General features: G+C 36.8%; 1 protein-coding gene across 6 annotated transcripts in view; it reads left to right on the top strand.

Moving 5' to 3' along the window:
- The window catches only part of tph2 (tryptophan hydroxylase 2 (tryptophan 5-monooxygenase)), a 50984-nt gene that overhangs the window by 27350 nt on the left and 4880 nt on the right, over positions 1 to 18754 (top strand). For all 6 annotated transcript variants that reach the window (XM_088923402.1, XM_088923403.1, XM_088923400.1 and 3 more), the window contains 2 exons: positions 3869 to 4004; positions 6737 to 6863. In XM_088923402.1, the coding sequence (XP_088779528.1) occupies positions 3869 to 4004; positions 6737 to 6863 (263 nt within the window). The remainder of the gene's footprint in view (positions 1 to 3868; positions 4005 to 6736; positions 6864 to 18754) is intronic.

The following is an 18754-nucleotide window of genomic DNA, read 5'->3' as shown; positions in this document are numbered from 1 at the left end:
AAGTGCTGAACTATGGTATGATGCAATTCTGGCTTCTTAGTTTTACTCCTCTAGGCATGGAAAGCTTGCCGCACAATACTGCCAGATGGCAGAAGTAGTACTGTAGGAATTAATGTTTCAGGGATCAAACTAATCTCTGTGAAATAATTAGATTTTGTTCTTATACTGTAAACCATACTATCTTTATACTGCTATGTACTGTATGTGTGTGTGTGGCATAGCTAGCACGTCATCAATTTAATCTTGCCCTGTTTTCTAAATAATGAACTCAGAGTAAGAACATATTTAAGATCTGTTGAAGATATTTAAGAATGCTAACCACTGCACCACTGTGGCACAGTATAATAATATATAATATAATAACATTACTTTATTAACCCTTTACAATTTCTTGCATTAGGAATTATCTTTTCACATACACCAGCTTGCTCTCCATGAGACACACAGATAGGGAGAGAGCGCAGATCCTTAGCCACAGAGCCACCGCTCCGCCCAATAACCGCCCAGTAGTGCATTTGTCATCATTGCTGCCTCACAGTGTTGGGGCCCAGGGTTCAATTCCTGGGGTGCTATTAGTGTGGAATTTGTATGTTCTCCCTGTGTTTGTGTGGGTTTTCTCCCACTGCCCAAACTCATACCAGTAGGTTAATTGGCTTGTGGGAAAATTGGCCCTGGTTTGAGTCTGTGTGTGCCCTGCGATGGACTGGTGTCCCATCCAAGGTGTATTCTGCCTTGCTTGGTGGGATAGGCTCCTGCTTCACTGCAACTCTGTATTGGATAAAGCAGTTAGAAAATGGATGGATGTTCTTTATATATACCAATGGTCCTGGTGAGCTTGTTTTTGTTCCAGCCGAGTCTTCAGTTACACAATCAAACACTTCATTGACTTAATAAATAAAAGACTTAAAAGATTTATTTAAACTGTTGGTTCCCAGCTCTTAAACATTTTAGAACCTTCCCCGTTGCATTTTTTTGTATTGTAAATGAAATAAAATCCCAATCTTACGACTAGAAATTAAATGTAAATATTAAACTGAAGCAACCTCTTAAATCAAGTAAAGCTGCAGTTATCTAATGAAGGTGGGATGGAATGAAAACCAGCAGGTGTGGGTCACCAGGACCAGGATTGGGAACCACCGTTGTAAACAAATCCCAGCTTCTTGTGCCAACTGTCACAACAAGAAACACCTATACTTTAATCACCTCCCAAAAGGTTTGAAAATGATTTTTATATCCCTTCAATGTGGTGTGGCAAATAGAATCAATCCTTCACAGGAAGCCTTGCAGAGCGACCTTAGTCAAAAACTAAACGCGCACTACAACTGTCTGTATAATTACTACACACTGATTCCCATCTACCTCTATCAAAATATCCAACTTAAGTCAGAGCATACAGGATATTGTACTTTGATGTTACAAGTAATTGTGTAATTCCAATTTTACATACAAGAATGTTCAGTGAATATGTTAATAATTCACAAGGTCTTTTTGCTACAGCAGAGTTTAGAAGCAAATTATAACCTATTTAAAAAATTTTTTACAGCTTTGCTTTTTACAGCACTAATGATCCTCCTTATTCCCAGTTGTCTTTTTTGCCATTTAGAACTTAGATTTTCGAATGATTTTTAAGTTTGGAATTTCCAAACCTGTCAGGTATTGTATGAATGCAAAGTCATTCCCAGCCTCAGGCTAAATCCATTGAATTAGTAAAGTGTCTTCCAACAGATGTGCAAAATGCTGAAATAAAACAGTGCATCGCCAATGAAAGGTCTCAGAATTTAATCTGATAACAGCACGTAATCACATTGTCCTTATATTTGGAACAGGCATTGATTAATATTGATCAAAACCGTTGTCATCACCAACAAACAACAACAAGTCCAGCTTCGACTCTGTCTGCATTCAATTCCATAATAAATGTATTTATATTAAATTCACACTGTACCATTTTTTCTCAGGGTTGCTGTTTTTTTTTTTTTACCAAGTTTGGTTAACAAAGGTGAATGATGACAGCCTGGACTGAAGTAAACTTGGCTGGAATGTGTTTACAAATAGAAGAGTAATATTCACGTCAAGTAATTTAGTTTAAGGTTTCACAATTTGTTGTATTATTCAGTTTTATTTAAATTAGAATTTTCAGCAACAATAATCATAACATCATTATAATCATCATCATCAGTCGATCAGTATCATCAATACAAGTATTATTTTTATATAAGGCCAAGAATGATCATACTTTTTCTTTCCTAAATCTCATAGTAGAAATGCAGTAACTGACAGGATGTAATTTTGAGCTGACATACCACTGACTGCCAAAATTTAGGAGCCAATGAACTGTTTTTTTTAATTAACTGTTAGTATTTACTGGATTACTGCACTACTAATAAAGGACTAACATTAAAAATGTGTGAATTTAATTAGGTTTCTTATTTAAATTGAAAAAAAAAATGATATCTGATATTTTATTCTGTCTGTGAATTTTAGAACAACCAGATTCAACTATGAGAATTATTTACACAAAAATAAGAATGATTTAGGTAAGTCTTTTCTTAAAATCAGTCTGGCATGCATAACTAGGACTAATGGAGTTATGGTATAGTCAAGAGACAGACCTCTTCTCTAGCACACTGAGTTGTGCTGTCTTGACCTAATACTAAGCAGTGGCAGCCCCAGCCACCCCCTCACCTCGGCCTGCATGCAGCCCAGCACTCTCTCTCCCCTGGCTGCTCTCATGACCTTCTCCAGCTGTGCATCCGCACTCTCTCCCTCCCTTTCTCTCTGCCTCAGTCTCTTACCTCCGGCTTCAACCAGAGCTCCATCTGTCATCAGGCAGCTTTGCACCGGATACATGCTTGTTAGAGTTCTTACCCAGTGCTGAGTGATTTCAATGATTATTTATAAACCAAGCATACAGATATTGAATGGCATACTGAAGACACTGTTGGGATATTATTTTTATCTTAAACTTGATCAGGGGGTGCTATTCTAAGTTTCAACCACACATGTTCTATGGGTTTTTTTAATTGTTTTTGCTATATCCCTTGTAAAGGAGGCCTTGTTTTAATACGCTGATTAATTAATTAAAAAATGTCTCTAGTTTGTAGTTGATTAGAAAGGCAAATTGTGTAAGGTAAATTGTAATTTCTCCTTCCTTCCATTAACTCTCCTTGCTTTCAGTTGTCAAGACAATATTATGTTCCAAAAAAGAATATTTCGCTGCCACTGGTGGCCTATTTATTTTGCTGATGTAGTGTTAAAAGGGAATGCAAAGAGTACGGAGCATCAGACAGTACCAAGGCAATACAAAATCTAAATGCATTCTGAGAGAGAACATACCTTCCTCATAGTAGTTTTCTGGTGTGCTCTTCATGGTTTGTGCTACATTACTAGCTTCATTTAATTTCATTTGGTCAGAGATAGAGAAATGCAAACAGCATGATAACACATTGGATTTTGTCCGGAAAAAAAGAAAGCATTCAAATCTCTCACTTTGCACTTTTCAGGAAATCCCCTCTGTGACACTTCACACTGATGTTTCAACTATTACCTGGGCTTTGAAGACAAAGTGAAAACAGAACAGAATGGGTGTGTGTGTGGGAGGAGGGTGTCAGCTTTTAATTAATCTCTGTTATTCCTGACAGTACTGAAGACTATCATCCACTGCACTGGAAACTACTGGCTTGTGTGAATACTTCTCCTGACATCTGTAAATACCCATAAAGCAAAGAATGAACATTTAAAAATGCAGTGGGGAGCAGATGTCCGGCTTTCTGAAACATCCAAAATGCAAATAAGTGGTCAGACCTTTATGAGTGGAGCATTTCATTTCGATCATGTGTAATAAGAGACTCTTCCACTGCCTTTTCAGAAAGATCTGGCTTTACTGTGCGGCCCGTTGCTGGATATCTGTCCCCCCGAGATTTTCTCGCAGGGCTGGCGTATCGAGTGTTCAACTGCACCCAGTACATCCGCCACAGCACAGACCCACTCTACACTCCCGAGCCGTAAGTGTCTTGTGTTGCACGGTTGCCATTTGTCACCAGTAAGCAGAATAAGGATTGGGCCTCATGCGGAACTAAATCATTTACTTCCAGTGGGGAAGAGTAAGACTCTGATTTGTTTGTTGTTGTTGCAGATTTGATACATTTGGTATGAGGGTAGTAACGTGATTGAGATTTTCTTCTCGAAATTCAGGTATTTTTAATGTGTACATTTTCACTTTTGCTGTCATGAGTATAGCTTCAAGTGTCATTTTTTTTAAATTCTGAGTGCTTATTTCTTATTTTTTTTTATTTTGAATTATACAAGACCTTTAACTAGCCTTAAACTGTAGAGTTAAAGGGGAACTGCAAAGCTGTTTTCATATTTCGGGGTACAAAAGATTCAGCATTGATGAATCAAACCACAATAAAAGTCAAATGTGCATAGTAATGTGTAAAACCTCCAGTTTATATCACAAAATAGATTAAATTTCCAGGTATGCTCAGCACCATATTCTGTGGTTCAGAACACGAAGCAACAAAACTTCCAGTAAGGTAAACCAGACCTATTACATTGTAAACAAGCAGGCTTGTTAATACATCTGTTTTAATCCAATATAAATATTGCTCTCAGCTTCAAGACAGTTTTGCTGACAAATGCTACCTAATTGTCACTAGTTCATGTTGGAACATTTCTGCAGTGAAATGTCTGCTGTACATATTCACTTGTATGTCTCATTGCATTAGTCACTATAGTGACAAGTAACCAGGAAGGGCTTCTTCATGTTGCAGTTTGTGCCCATGGTGAGCCCAGTGGTTTGCAAACAAAATGGAGACCATAAACTACTTTCACAAAGTTCATGATTTTGTGCTTCATTCGAAAATTGTACAATTCTGTGAATTTATTTTGTTACTGACATTTAATAACTGGCCGGAGAAATTGTAACTGCAGATCATCTTTAATAAGAAAGTGTGTGGGGGGGGGTATTTTAGTCACAGATGCACTCTTTGGCATCATTTGGAGTCTTGCTGTATTTGCAGGGATATAATTAATCCCAATGTGTACAGTATAAGGGAATTAAAGAAATATTGCACTATCTTCTCAATATTTATTGAATAAGTTTCCTTAAAAAAACAGGTGTATTAGATTTTTTAGCAGTTAACTACTAATGACCAAATGGGGCTAGATGGGCCAATGGTCTCATTACATTTGGAACCTTTGTTACAATCTTAAGTTCTTGTGAATCTGTTCCTCTTCTACTGGAACACCATTTCATCTGAGTGTTCCTGGATATACTTGAGCGTCCTTTCTGCTTTAGTGACACCTGAAGCTCAGTCTAAATTAGCCACAGTCTTCAAACCAGAAAGCCTAATCTCAAACTGTGAAAAGTATTATACTGCACACTGATGAGGCTTTAGTACTTTTAAACTATCTGAATAGTGAGCTGGCTGCTGGCACTGACTGCCCTACTGTACTGTATACACCAAGAACCAGGATCATCAAAGCAGATTAGCAACTGCGAGAAATAAAACCTTTATTCTCAGAACAGAAAAGACAAAGATTGAGCAGCATTGGTGCTCCAAGAATCTGTTAAGATCTAGATAGAGAAAATTAAATTAAAAAGAAAATTAAAAGTCAATAGGGGAGTGTCGGGGGATGCAGTAGAAGTGTTTAAGACTAAAATTGCACTGCTTTCTGTGAAATTCTTTTATTTTTTTAGTAAAAGATAGATAACATTATCTATAAAAGAATCACAACATTAAAAGATAATGTTAGGTAATACCTCCAAATCCATCAGCCCTGTTTTAGAGGCACATCAGAATCTTTTGTGGTAACATACACAAACAGGTTAATTAGTGCTAGATCATTACACATGGTTGACTGCTGCAGGTGTCAATTTATCACAGGTGCTTTAAGGCAGCATTACTAGTGGCAGTTAAAGTGGATGGGCTCTAAATGCTCTAGAAACATCTTGCCAGTAACATTACCAAACCTTTTAAATCTCTCTTTCACCAACTCACCAATCGTGCTGGTTTTATTGGAACCAGCACAATTGTGTGACATTTAAAGAAAGTAAACAGTATAGTTAGCATTGAATAATCAGAAAAAATGTTACTTGTTAAAGGCAATTCAGTATAGAATATATAAATCTTCATGATGTTAATTTCTGCACCAGTGAGGAAAATCGTCTTAGCCTATTAGATGGAGCTTTTTCTCTTTTCAGTTAAATAAATGCTGGTTAATGTAAAATGAATTTGTTACATTCTGTGTGGAAACAGTCACTTCCTTTTCATTCTTCCTTGTCTAGAAATTGGTAGTTTAATTTCCAATTAAATTAAACAAGCAGCTTGACAAAGGAGATTTTGGCTACAGCAAGTTTCTATCAACTGTGGCTTATTACTCAATCTTAATGAAAAGAAAGCATTTTGACGAACGCCACATTGGAACTGTACCATTTCTGTAATTTTGTCACATGTTTTATTGTAGTTCAGATGAGTGGAAACAACATTTGTGAATATACAGTACTGCAAATTCTCTGATTCCTCTCTCTTTTGCTGGATTCATGGACATCTCTTTAACTCTTATTTACTATCATGTCCATATAATTGACTAACCAAGGAATAATATGTGGTGTGGAAAATATACCATTCTCTTTGTCATTAGCTTCTCTCAAAGTAAGAGAAAAAACTCCAGATCTCTGGAAAAAAAGATGTAACACATTAGTAGTTCACTGACGCACTGTGCCTGATTTCAGGGATACGTGCCATGAGCTCCTGGGACACGTCCCTCTTCTTGCTGATCCCAAGTTTGCACAGTTCTCTCAGGAGATTGGCTTGGCCTCGCTGGGCGCCTCTGATGAAGACGTGCAGAAACTAGCAACAGTGAGTTCCGTGATTTTCTCAATCATAAAACTGAAGCCAGCTGTGCCAGGCCTCCCTCTTATTAAGGTGGCATCATGAGGCCTTAGAGCTTATAACTCGCAGTGTCTCAAAGAAAGCTGTGTAAGGAGTGAATATTCAAGCAAAACGGCTCTCAAGCAGACAGTCTACTTGTCCTAACAACCCAAAATCAAGTAACCCCATGCACACCCTTTTTATGACCAGGAAAACCAAATTCAACCCATATGAGAATGTGTTCTAACTCTTCTCCTCAAGTGTGAATATTTCCAATCATTAGAAGCTGGTCCCTAGTGACAGACTGTCATTAAAATGCTTACAATTCCTACTGCCGGTAGCCTACCTTGCTGGCAAAGATGGTTTATTAATTATGCTTATTTCTTCTATATCATACTGAACCTCTAGACATGATGATTGTATTGCTGCATCTGTCGAAATGAAACTGCGTCAATCTGTACAATTTACAACTGATAATTGTGACTAGAGCCTGTGCAAGATCACACATTTTCCTATTTACTACATACTGTATGTAATGCCAATTAGTTAAGCATATATTAATAAAATTTTATAGTTTATAGTCATTTTAGATCAACACATTAATCATGAAGGGCAACCTGATTTTTAGCTTTAGAGTGATGGTTAGTTTATTAGAATAAACCACGTGCTGATAAGATGCACATTAATTTAATATACAACATATGTGTATTGTATGGGGACCTTTATCTGTTATTAGAAAGATGCATTTGACTATTAATTCAAGCCACAATGAGAGATCTTTGAATAGAAAATGTTATGTAACAACTGTCAAGTGGCATTTAGTCTCACGTGGTAATTGTGTTTCTTCCATCCATGAAAGTGGCACACATGGACTTTCCTGGAAAACGTGATTGTGACTCAAAATGATGGCACCTTCTGTATTGTAAGTAGTAGTAGTAGTAGTAGTAGCTAAAGTAGCTAAGTTGTAGTAGTAGTAATAGTAATAATAATAATAATAATAATAATAATAATAATAATAATAATAATAATTGCTTACACTTATATAGCGCTTTTCTGGACACTCCACTCAAAGCGCTTTACAGGTATTGGGCACTCCCCTCCACCACCACTGATGTGCAGCACCCGCCTGGATGATGTGATGGCAGCCATAGTGCGCCAGAACGCTCACCACACAGGTTACACCCCTACTCTTTTAGAGAAACGCCCTGGGATTTTTTAATGACCACAGAGAGTCAGGACCTCGGTTTTATGTCTCATCTGAAGGACGGCGCCTGTTTACAGCATAGTGTCCCCGTCACTATACTGGGGCATTAGGACCCACATGGACTGCAGGGTGAGCGCCCCCTGCTGTCCCCACTAACACCTCTTCCAGCAGCAACCTTAGTTTTTCCCAGGAGGTCTCCCATCCAGGTACTGACCAGGCCTGACCAGTAGTACTACTACTAATACTACTACTCCTATTAATAATAATAATAGTAATAACAATTTATTATATATAGCACCCTTAAAAGCACTGTTAAAGTAAAAGTAAAAAAATATAACAAATGCATATAACAGAGTGTTAACTAGTCAGCTGTGATTTTAGTCTAGTGTGGTGTAGAATAGTGCTTGTGTAGGTACTGTATAACCAGACTGAAAACTTTTTCTGTCCCATCAAAAGAAAGCCATCAAACCACATCACGGCCTTCTATTATTTCAGTGGCTGACTGCAGGAAGACAGTCAAACAGAGAAACAAACAGCATCCCGTCTACAGTTCCCTGTTCTTTACTGCGTTGCTGAGTAAAGCGTTCACTGGCGGGGAAGGCAAGCTGTCTTGTAATTTTGGTCTGACAGCATTTTACAAAGAATTGTAATGGTTGTGTGAAATCCATACTAAAACAATAGGAATGTGTTTCTATCACTAACGTTGAGTTCAGGGATTTTTATTGCTGTATTCCCTATCCTGTATTGTTCCAAGTTAGACCAGATGCTAACAATGTTTGAACAATCACCCCATTTTTGCCTCACTTTCTTTTCCACTATTTGGTATCTCCTACGTACAGTTTTGAACAGTTTTATCTGATCTCCTTGACAACATTCAAGAAATTTATCCACAACTGCAAACTTAGATTAATTAGTTAAACCTTGAATGCTTAAAATGAAGTTAATGTAAAATCTATGTACTGTAAATGTAATTAGTGTATAACTCATGAGTAAGACTCATGACTCTTTATTCACCTGAAGTTATTGACAGTGTGGATGCTGTCTGCCATACAACAGTCACAAACAGTCAGCATGTGATGGACAAGAAAAGATTATTTATAAAGTGGCATGAATGCTAAAAGATATGTGGTCTGGGTCTTCCAACAGTGTAGCAATAATGACAGAATCTGTCTTAATCGGGATTTTAATTTTCTGAACGTAATATCAATCTTCAAATGATTACCCATTTCTTCAAGCTGAATTGCTAAACTGAAAGACATTCAAAGTTCTCTTGTCTGTGTTTGACCATAGCTGTTGCCTGGTTTAACCAATTCAGAGGATACTAGTCACTGGTAGTCTTGTCCTGTGAGAATGTTGTCAAGCCAGGATGAGTTTCCAAGAAAGTTAGAAAGGAAGGTCTTGGGACTCGATCGATGTAGCACATTGCAGTCTGGTTGCTATCAACCACTACCAGTGAATGTCTGCAGTGACTAAACACTCCTGGCCAGACCATCACATTTGGAAAATAATACAGCCTTGGGTAGACTGGAAAGCTGCAATTACATACAGTAAGAAGCTCTGCTAAGTCTTTGAACTTCAATGTATTTTATGTCTAAATCCCTCTTTTCTACCCAGTATAGACATTAGGACCTTTGTCATGACAGAGAAATATGTGTAAACAACAGAGTTTAGCAAATAACTAAATAAAAAAAAATACTTTGATGATTGAAGACTTTAAGGGCTCCAGAATGTAGAATGTAACTGAAAGCAAAAGAAAGCAATCCCTGTAAGTTAAAATGCCAAATGAATCCCAATAACAAATATTGTAATATAAGTTTTTCTTGTTTCTAGTAGTGACAAAAATATTACCTCCTTGGGCAGAATTTTACCACAGAAGCAGACTCAGAAAATCGGAAGTGCATCAGGGAATTCTAAACCTACAGGCTACAAAATTAATGGTCTTTTGCCATTAATGTGAATCCTGACCCTGGGGAAGTGCAGAGTATAAAATCGGTGTTAAAAAGAGGTGCATTTGGAAAAGAAAGAAGCCTTAATGCCTTGTAATGGATGCTTCTTTTTAATTGCTTATCTTCAATGTCAAGAATTGAAGTATTGATAATAATGGTCTGATTTAATAATAGCCCTATTAATATTAATAACCCTAAGCCTAGAAGCTAAAACCTGCAGTATGAAAAACATTTGAAAAAAAGTTTATTGTAAATGTTTGTTAACATTTACAATAAAAAATAATGATCAACAGAGGGTCTACAAAAGGGGCTGACGGTCACAGTCTTGTAGTGTATATTGCCACTGTTGGAATCCGTGATGCATGCTTTGCACTACCTTACAGATACTGTTTTGTGGGATTCTGTCCTATTCCTCTTATAGAACCTGGGGAAGCACGTACCTGTTAACTGTTCCCTCAGCCCTCTGTGCCACACATCATCCAGGTTCAGTCTGCAGAGCTTGAATGTGGCAGGAAGGTCATCCACAGTATTATTGTCAGGTTGCTATCAATCACAAAAAAAATGGACTTCTGTAGTATCAAACCAACTTCTGACGAGACCATTACACTTGGATAATAATTGATAGGATAGAAATTTATGACTGTAAACACGGCAGATGGCATGCGACAATGTTAAGCCAGCGTCACACTACAGGACTCAACACGAAGAGAGCATGTCAAATATAACAACTGCAGCTGCTGAATCTTGCTGCCTTTTCTGACCAAGAGGACAGAAAGAAAAACACTTGCTTTTCTTGTTTCCTTGCAGCCGCATTGTATGCATTGTACTTCCGGTTGAGCGCTCATTGGCTGTTGCCTGTCGCAGACACAAGAGCCAACCCCTACAACTTGTGATTGGCTACAAGAAATTTAAACCTGTTTGATATTATCGTAGCAAGTCTGGGAGAGTTGTAGGAGCTATTAAGAGGGCTAAAACTGAGTCGCTGGGGGTGTCACACTGACGGTAACGGCCGCCCACTGCGACTCTCTCCAACTTGCTGTGATTTTCTTACGATTATGTAAATTGAGGCTACGACTGAAAATCCTAGGAAAAGTTGTGAAGTGTGATGCCGGCTTTATTCTCTTGATAGATGGAACACCTTGGATTCTTGGCAAATTTTCATTTCATGATTTTCACCAAACTTGGCATTCAACTAGTTAAATTATCTTATTGCCTGAACCCAATGAACTCTCTCGCTAATGAGGTGATTTAGTGCTTATGCATCAGTCCAAGTTACTCAATTGCATCACCTAATTCTTGTCAATAAGTGTTTTACTTTGGATAAATACAAAAATCTTGCATCGCATTTATATGCTGTTGTTTTACTTATCTATGGAAGTATGACCATTGTAATCTGTAGCACAGATGTGGACAGACCCCAAAATTATCTGGTGGACAGCTGGTCTCACAGAGCATGCATCCATTCTCTGTAGTTAGATTCCACAACCGTAGTCTAATAAAATAAGTCTCTCATCTCTCATTGCAAGCCTGTGGGCTGACTAAATTTGCAATCTGTTTATTCGGTTTAACTGGACACATACTCATGATGTTGACCTCCCTTTGCTGAAGTTAGTAATTCTTCTGTAGTTGGCTTATGCACCTGATGGAGATGCTATCTGTAGTTTTAGGGCATGAATGCTTCACTGTTACTTTATGTAAAATACTGTATGTCATTGACGTGGCACAGTGCCCTTGTAAAGCACATTCAAATTAACAGGGGAATAAGCAGATGAGTTGTGTTGAAAAATAGAGTTTTTTAGTATAGACTCCATTAATCCCAGGTCTGCATTAGTCATCACGGATACTATTAATCTCTTGGATAGGTGGAGCTCAAAGCAAAGTAACCTGAAATTCAGAGTTCAGGAACCTTCAGGGGTTTAAAACATGGAAGATGAGCATAATGGTTTTAAATTTATTTTGTGCTTAGTCCATTTCCTTTCTTTCTGCTCCAAGGCCCTGTAGTTATTTTGTACCCAAGCTTGCTTATGAGTCCATCAGTCCAAAAAAGGATGCAGTCCACGGTCTAAACTGGTGGTTGCTTTACTATCAGGAGTAAGTAAATAACATTTCGATACAATTACAGGGACTGTATCAGATAAAGTAAGGCTCTTTGTTGCTGTAATTAGTGGGGGAACCTTTTCTCTCCTACCTGCTTTCTAAATCCATCCTTCTGCACAATACTTTTGTATGACATCTTACAAGTGATTCCACAAACCTTTTGTAAGATTGCAGCTAAGCCCCTCTGCCTGCTGAGCTGAGCAAGAAGCAGGGATGGGGGGAGGGTGCCGGTTTGGTCTGACTCTTCTGCTGTTCTGAATTAATACTCTTCTCCAAGCCACAGCTGTACAGTACTGATAAGACGGTTCCCCTGCTCTATGATAAAGTGCACCATTTTTTTTTTAGAATGAATACCTATTTTCCTGCCACACAAAAAAAAAATACTATGTTGGTTTTTAAATGAGGGTCACTTGTTGTGGGTTTGACCCCTGTAATGTGGTAAAAAGTGACCACAGATAAGGTAGAAATTGGTGGGGTGGGGGGGCTGACCCTTTTCACTTTTCTGTGTTTTTAAATATAACACTGTACTAGACATGCCACAGAAAGTACAGTTTGGTACAGTTTGTTCTCAATAAGTATGTGGCCAATTTAAAAAAGACCCAAAACGAATTTATGCATCTGTGAATTAAACCCTAGAAATTGACATCTAAATATCTTCAATGCCACAGCACTTTAGTTCAATCACATTTATAGCGTTCTTGTTTCTTAACATTATAAAATCGATCCTTTCCCACACTTTATGCAGGTTTTTTCTTGACAGAAAGTATTGGATACAATAATCATGTACTGTATGTAGCTGTACAGTATGTTCACAGTCATTACATTGAAATGGACAGAATCTCAGAGCCACTTTAATCAGCATTACTGCTATTTAATTTTGAAAATGAACCTAAAAATGAAATAATCAATAAACAGTGAGCTGGGGAAAAAACAAACCAATGTACATGTATTGAAGACTGTTTGGATAGAAAATGCTGTTTCTGTCTCTATTTTTTAAACCTTTCAGTTTAGATCCTAGTCTAGTCAAGTACTTATGTTATTTTACGTATACAAATGTACAATCTAAATTTTTAATGTCATTTTCCTTCAAATATCTTACTGTTCCTTCTGTTAGAACTTTTTTAAGTCATAAATGAAATATTGATTTTAACCTTTGTTTTTGATTTAGTGTGAAGTTCAATAACATGAACTACTGTATCTGTTGAAACATTTTTATCAAATATATTTTTTTTATTATTTGCATCTTCATTTTTTCTAATGTTTCATTTTTATTGATTTTTAAAGGATTACTCCAAAAATAACCAAAAATTCTAAATCAAGAAAAAATGTTGGGTACTAAACAAAACTTTGATCTCTTGAATGTAAATAGTAAAAGCTGGGGTAATTCTATCTATGGACAGCAAGTCTACCACATTAGCAGCCTTTAGGAGTAAAATATAGAACAAATTCACCCTTGTGGAAACTAAGTCACTAACTGGAATTTGAACTAGTAGGGCTGTTATACCATTTTCACCTTACTTTCCATTTTGACTGCCTCAATTACGAGAGCCACATGGGAACCACTCAGTTTAATAATTGCATTTACCGTGCTGTACAGTATGTGAAGCAGAAATGAAAGCTATTAAAACATGCCTTTGTAACCATCACTTACTCAACAAGAAATACCAAAATCATATACTCATACATAGTCATACATAGTACATAGCTGAACTGCCCTGGAGTGAGTTCTGAATGTTGATCTTCCCATCCACGGGATTGTAATGCAGGAGAGTGTATGTAGAAGGTTGAATATTGAGTATGATCGGCTGGGTTTCACCTGCTAAGCATCTTATTAGGCACATCATTAACATAAGCTAAAAAAGTACAGTGCTTAAACAAGAAGTGTGGAGGTCGCAAAGGTCTGGAGTGTACATCCTCTCAACTAACTCTCTGGTGTCAGCTTGATCAATGAGATTCAAGCCATGGGAATTGAGCCTAGAAAGGAAGCTGACAGATCTCTCTCCTTTATTTATTTATTTCCTGCAAGAGAAGAATAGCGGAAAGATTTAATGGGTCAAAAGCAGAATAAATAGAGCAGACGATGAGCATGTGAAGCAGGAGCCAGGATCTTACACATACAGTACTATAGCACCATCTGAGATTGGGCAGTTGCTTTGGCACTGTTAGAGACTCAAGGCCTGAGAAGGGTGGACTGTCTGGCTCAGTGGTGCCCAGAGGAACCTGACAGCTCCATGCCAACAGTAATCTGGCTGGGTCTCAGTCCTTTTCCTGGCTACTCAGTGGGCTCTTATTTTATTAGTCACATTAGATGGGTTCATTAGAGCCTTATGTTTGAAGAGGGGTTGAGTGCAAAAGCCATTTCCATGCTTATCACATCATGCTTCAAGACTCTGTTTAATATGTGGGCAAAACCCACCTTATTTTATAGTGGAAAATAGAGATTTCCCTCAGTAAAACTATGTCAGAACATTATTGCTACTGCTACATTAACCTTCAATGTAAACAAACTACTCTCACAATTTCAGATAAATTTAACAACAGTATTCATATACCAGGCTCTGTCCAGATTAAAACCAGAACGAGCTCCGCAAAAAATAAGTTTTTACTTACAAAACTGACTACCTGAAGAGAAAGAAAATTATGAGGAGAACAGTTTTTGGCTGACAGCTAAGAATTCAAAAGTGTCATGAAACCGTTCCAAGTGTCATGAAACCGTTTGCTCAGAAACCTCAACGAATAATCAGTATTTGGAGCATGGTTTTGTTTATTTATTTCTGCCAAACCCACTTTAAAAACACTTCCTACAATAGTTCCTACCCCACACATATCTCATAATTTTTGCAATGGTTCTCTGGTGTTTGTCTCTGGGCATAATGAAAGCAATTAATGGAGGATATATGTGTGTTTTTTGTAAATGGTAGACGTTATTTAGCACTCCTAACCTTTGCTCTTATACTGGATGTCTCTACCGTAAATCTCTGTGTCTTTGGGCTAGACACGGGAATAAGTTTTTACTCAAGGCTCTTCAATTTCAGGTTACATATGAGAGAGAATAGACAACAAACTGTCCCCAGGAGGGAACACTTTACAGTATGTGCATACTATACAAAGGGAATGTTTAGCAACATGTGAACTTTTTTCCACTGCCCTTTAGAAATACAGTGCTGATAATGTTTTTGCTTAAGATTTTGACAGGTACAGTATATTTACTCTACATACAGTATTTCAGTGAAAGCACAGGAACCTGAATGAGGACGTTTTTTTCTATTAATTTGTAATCATAATTTGACATTTTGTTTGACCAGATTATTTAAAGGGGAATGGAAAATGATACTTTAGGGGCACCAATAAGGGGTTAATTAAAGCATCATTATAAAGGCACCATTAAAGGTTGACCAATTGATGTGCCCACAGCACTAAAGAAATAGAGGCAACAGATCTTGTGAAGTTTTAAGAGAAACTCAAACATTTAGTTTTAGACCATGAAATTCTTCATATTTATAAGACTGAGCACAATATTTCAACACAACCAAATTACCTTTTTATAGTTTCTCTTCTCTAAAGCTTAGCTTCTGATAAACCTTCCATGATTTGATAAGGCTATCTTGTTCCCAAGGGAAGTGCATTTTATTACAACTGTTTATGATGGGCCCAAATGAAGTATTTTTTAATCAACACCTGTTCCAGTAATTCTTGCCATGAAAAAATAGTGCATTTAAATAGGGGAGGCTGTTCTGTGAGTTTCAATCTGTACCTAATGAATTTCACTGAAATTTGTTCCAGAAAGTGGTATGAAGCAGTGTCTCATTAGTTCCGCAAAGTGTCACCTACATAGCATCTTGAAGGATAGATCATTAACTGAAGATGAGCAGTGCCAGACCTAAAAGGTCATCGAAGTCTTAAATGCACATCCCTACAATAATTCTCTGATGTCAGTGTGATCAATGAGTTTGAAACCATATGAAGCTACAATTAAAAAAAAAACTCAGAGCTCTTTTTCCATCACATATACAAGTCAGAGCTCAAATTAGCAGAAATGATGCTGCCCATTTTCACTTTAGGTGTATGACCTTTAGAATGACTTTAGTAAATTTAAAATTTGGTAAGGATATCTTGGTAATTAAATGACTACTTGGGATTGTTCTGTTCTTCTCTGATAGGAGAGCAGGAGAGTGGCAGATTAGATAATAAGAAACCAATGTTTCTAAGAGCTTACATTTTAGAGGGTTTTTAAATAACCTTTATCTAAAATGCAACGATGCCTCAGTTTTCATCTTTCCTTTGACTTGGATTGAGTTTCATTCGTGGCATTACAATCCAGAAGTCAAGCAAACCAGAAAAGTCCATTTTAAGGAGAGGATATATTATATGATATCAAGGAAGTCAATGGTGTCTGTAACTGTATCCAAATAATATATAAATAAAATTAAATTTGATTAATTTTTAAAGGTTCCATGAAACAAATAAAACACTGTGCTTGAGTGAGAATAATTATAGTAAATTTACTAGGATTTCCTGAATAAAATATATTTTTGTACCTATCTGCATTGAAAGCTAACTAAAGAGTGGAGATACAGTGGATGAATGCCAAGGTACAAGAAACAGCTGGGGTAAATTTGGCTTATAAGCAACTAGACACCATTTTAAAAGCAAAGAGAAGACAGCCAAGTTACTACAACTTTTTTTCTTGGGCATCTGTTTCTGACAGATTCTCTTTATCTTCCCTGTTTGGTTAGCTTTTCACATTTCTTTTATAATCACTGCGGTTATATTATAGATGTATTACTGTGATTTTAACGCTTCTTAGTGTCCTGCCATTTACACAAGGGGCTTGGGAAAAAGACTGACTGTCTCAAGAAACATGTCAGAGAGTGAGAATAAAAGACCTCTCCAAACCTCTAGCCCAACATTCTACCTCTCTGCGTCTTGATCATACTGTCCCCTCAGTATGCGTCCTTTTACAGCAATTCAAAGATGAAAGAAAAGCATAAGAAGCCAAACTTATCCATAAATTAGGTTTGTGAACATACCTTCCTACAAAGGAACAACTACTGTCTACTGTTTTTAGCAAATAAGTTCCTCCTATGCTTTCCCTTGTTGAGGACTTAATATTGTAACAAAGTAGAAAATGATACAAATACATATACTGTAGCATTGCACAGAAACATTCAGACTGATGCCTTGTGAGCACAATAGAAAGCTGCAAAACTAACAATCCATGCAATCACTGAACATGTTAGCTCAAATTGTTTTGCCTGTCTCTATGTTAAATTTTCCTTCTGATAGCAATGCTTAGAATCTAATGTCATCAGGTAAGTCAACAGATACAAATCACAATGTTGTAAGAAGAGACTGCTGTAAATATTTCTGATGTACAAGAAGAGCCAATATAGAAAGATGTGTCGGCCAAATGAGAATTGTATTTGGTGGTATATTATAGTATCAGTCAGAAGTACTACTGTAGTAATCACAGGTCAGTGCTTCCGGTGCTTTGTAGTGTAGAGTGGCTTAGATATGACACAGTTCGATCTGACTTGAACCATATTTATAAATGACATAGTAGTATGAGGTTTCAAGTAATGAAATAGTTAGCCAGAAAGACAAGTTACTTAATGTCTTAAGTTACTTAACATAAAGTGTTGCCTGAGCTGTTGTTTAAAGCTTTTTGCTTTAAAGAGTATTACACTTTCTAACGAGTCTTTTTTCAATTTTAGTTACAGTATGTTTACACACCAGAAATGTCTTATTATTATGAATAAACTGCTCCAGTATTTAGTATATTACAATTTCATTATAATATATATTATAATAAAATGTGTGTTTTCTTTATGTATTCATTATTCATTATGTATTCAAACTGGACCTTAATATGGTCCACTATCTGAAGGTGTACCAGCTAGAGTCAGTATGATTAGAGCTCAGTTAGGTTACTGCAATAATACAAAATACATTTAAAGTTTATATGCTACCCCAACAAATGCACATGATGTTTTATGCCTTTGATCTTTATTGAGCATTTTATAGTACAATGGTTTATATTCAATCTATTTATATTGCTGAAAAAGCAATAACATCGAACAACAAATGTGTTTTTGTTACTCTTTCACTGATACAGGTGAACTTTGTGCCAAAAATACAATATGTGCTTTTATCAGATTTATCTCTAATATCTGTAGATATTTCTATTTAATTCAGTGTAAGGGGAGTTTTTTTTTTATTAAACACTTCCACAGCTTCTGGACTCCAGTTACATCACTCTAACATTATCTTGATCCTTAGGGGTTTAAATTATTATGGAATAAAACTCAAACATTTAATACATTTCTTCATGTGCAACATTGTATTTTAGTTTTGAGTATTATCCTTCATTAAGCAGGCAAGAAAATAAAAAGGAAAATATCTACTAATTAAGGTTTTGCGGAAGCTGAAGCATGACTAATAATGTCAGTCTGAGACAACCCAGGAAAAACAACAAGCTAGACATCTGAGCTTAGGGACCTAACTGTAACATTTCTGTGTGTCAAACACCCCTCTCTCATTTACAAGATACTGTACATGTTCTTTCCCAGCCTCAGAATTGATTTGCTTTTCATCAAGCCCCTCTGTGGTTTAAGTGTGACCTTTAGGTTTGA

Source organism: Atractosteus spatula, chromosome 8 (genome assembly GCF_055471065.1).
Source record: "Atractosteus spatula isolate fAtrSpa1 chromosome 8, fAtrSpa1.hap1, whole genome shotgun sequence".
NCBI lineage: Eukaryota > Metazoa > Chordata > Actinopteri > Semionotiformes > Lepisosteidae > Atractosteus > Atractosteus spatula.
This window is presented reverse-complemented; position numbering and strand designations above follow the sequence as displayed.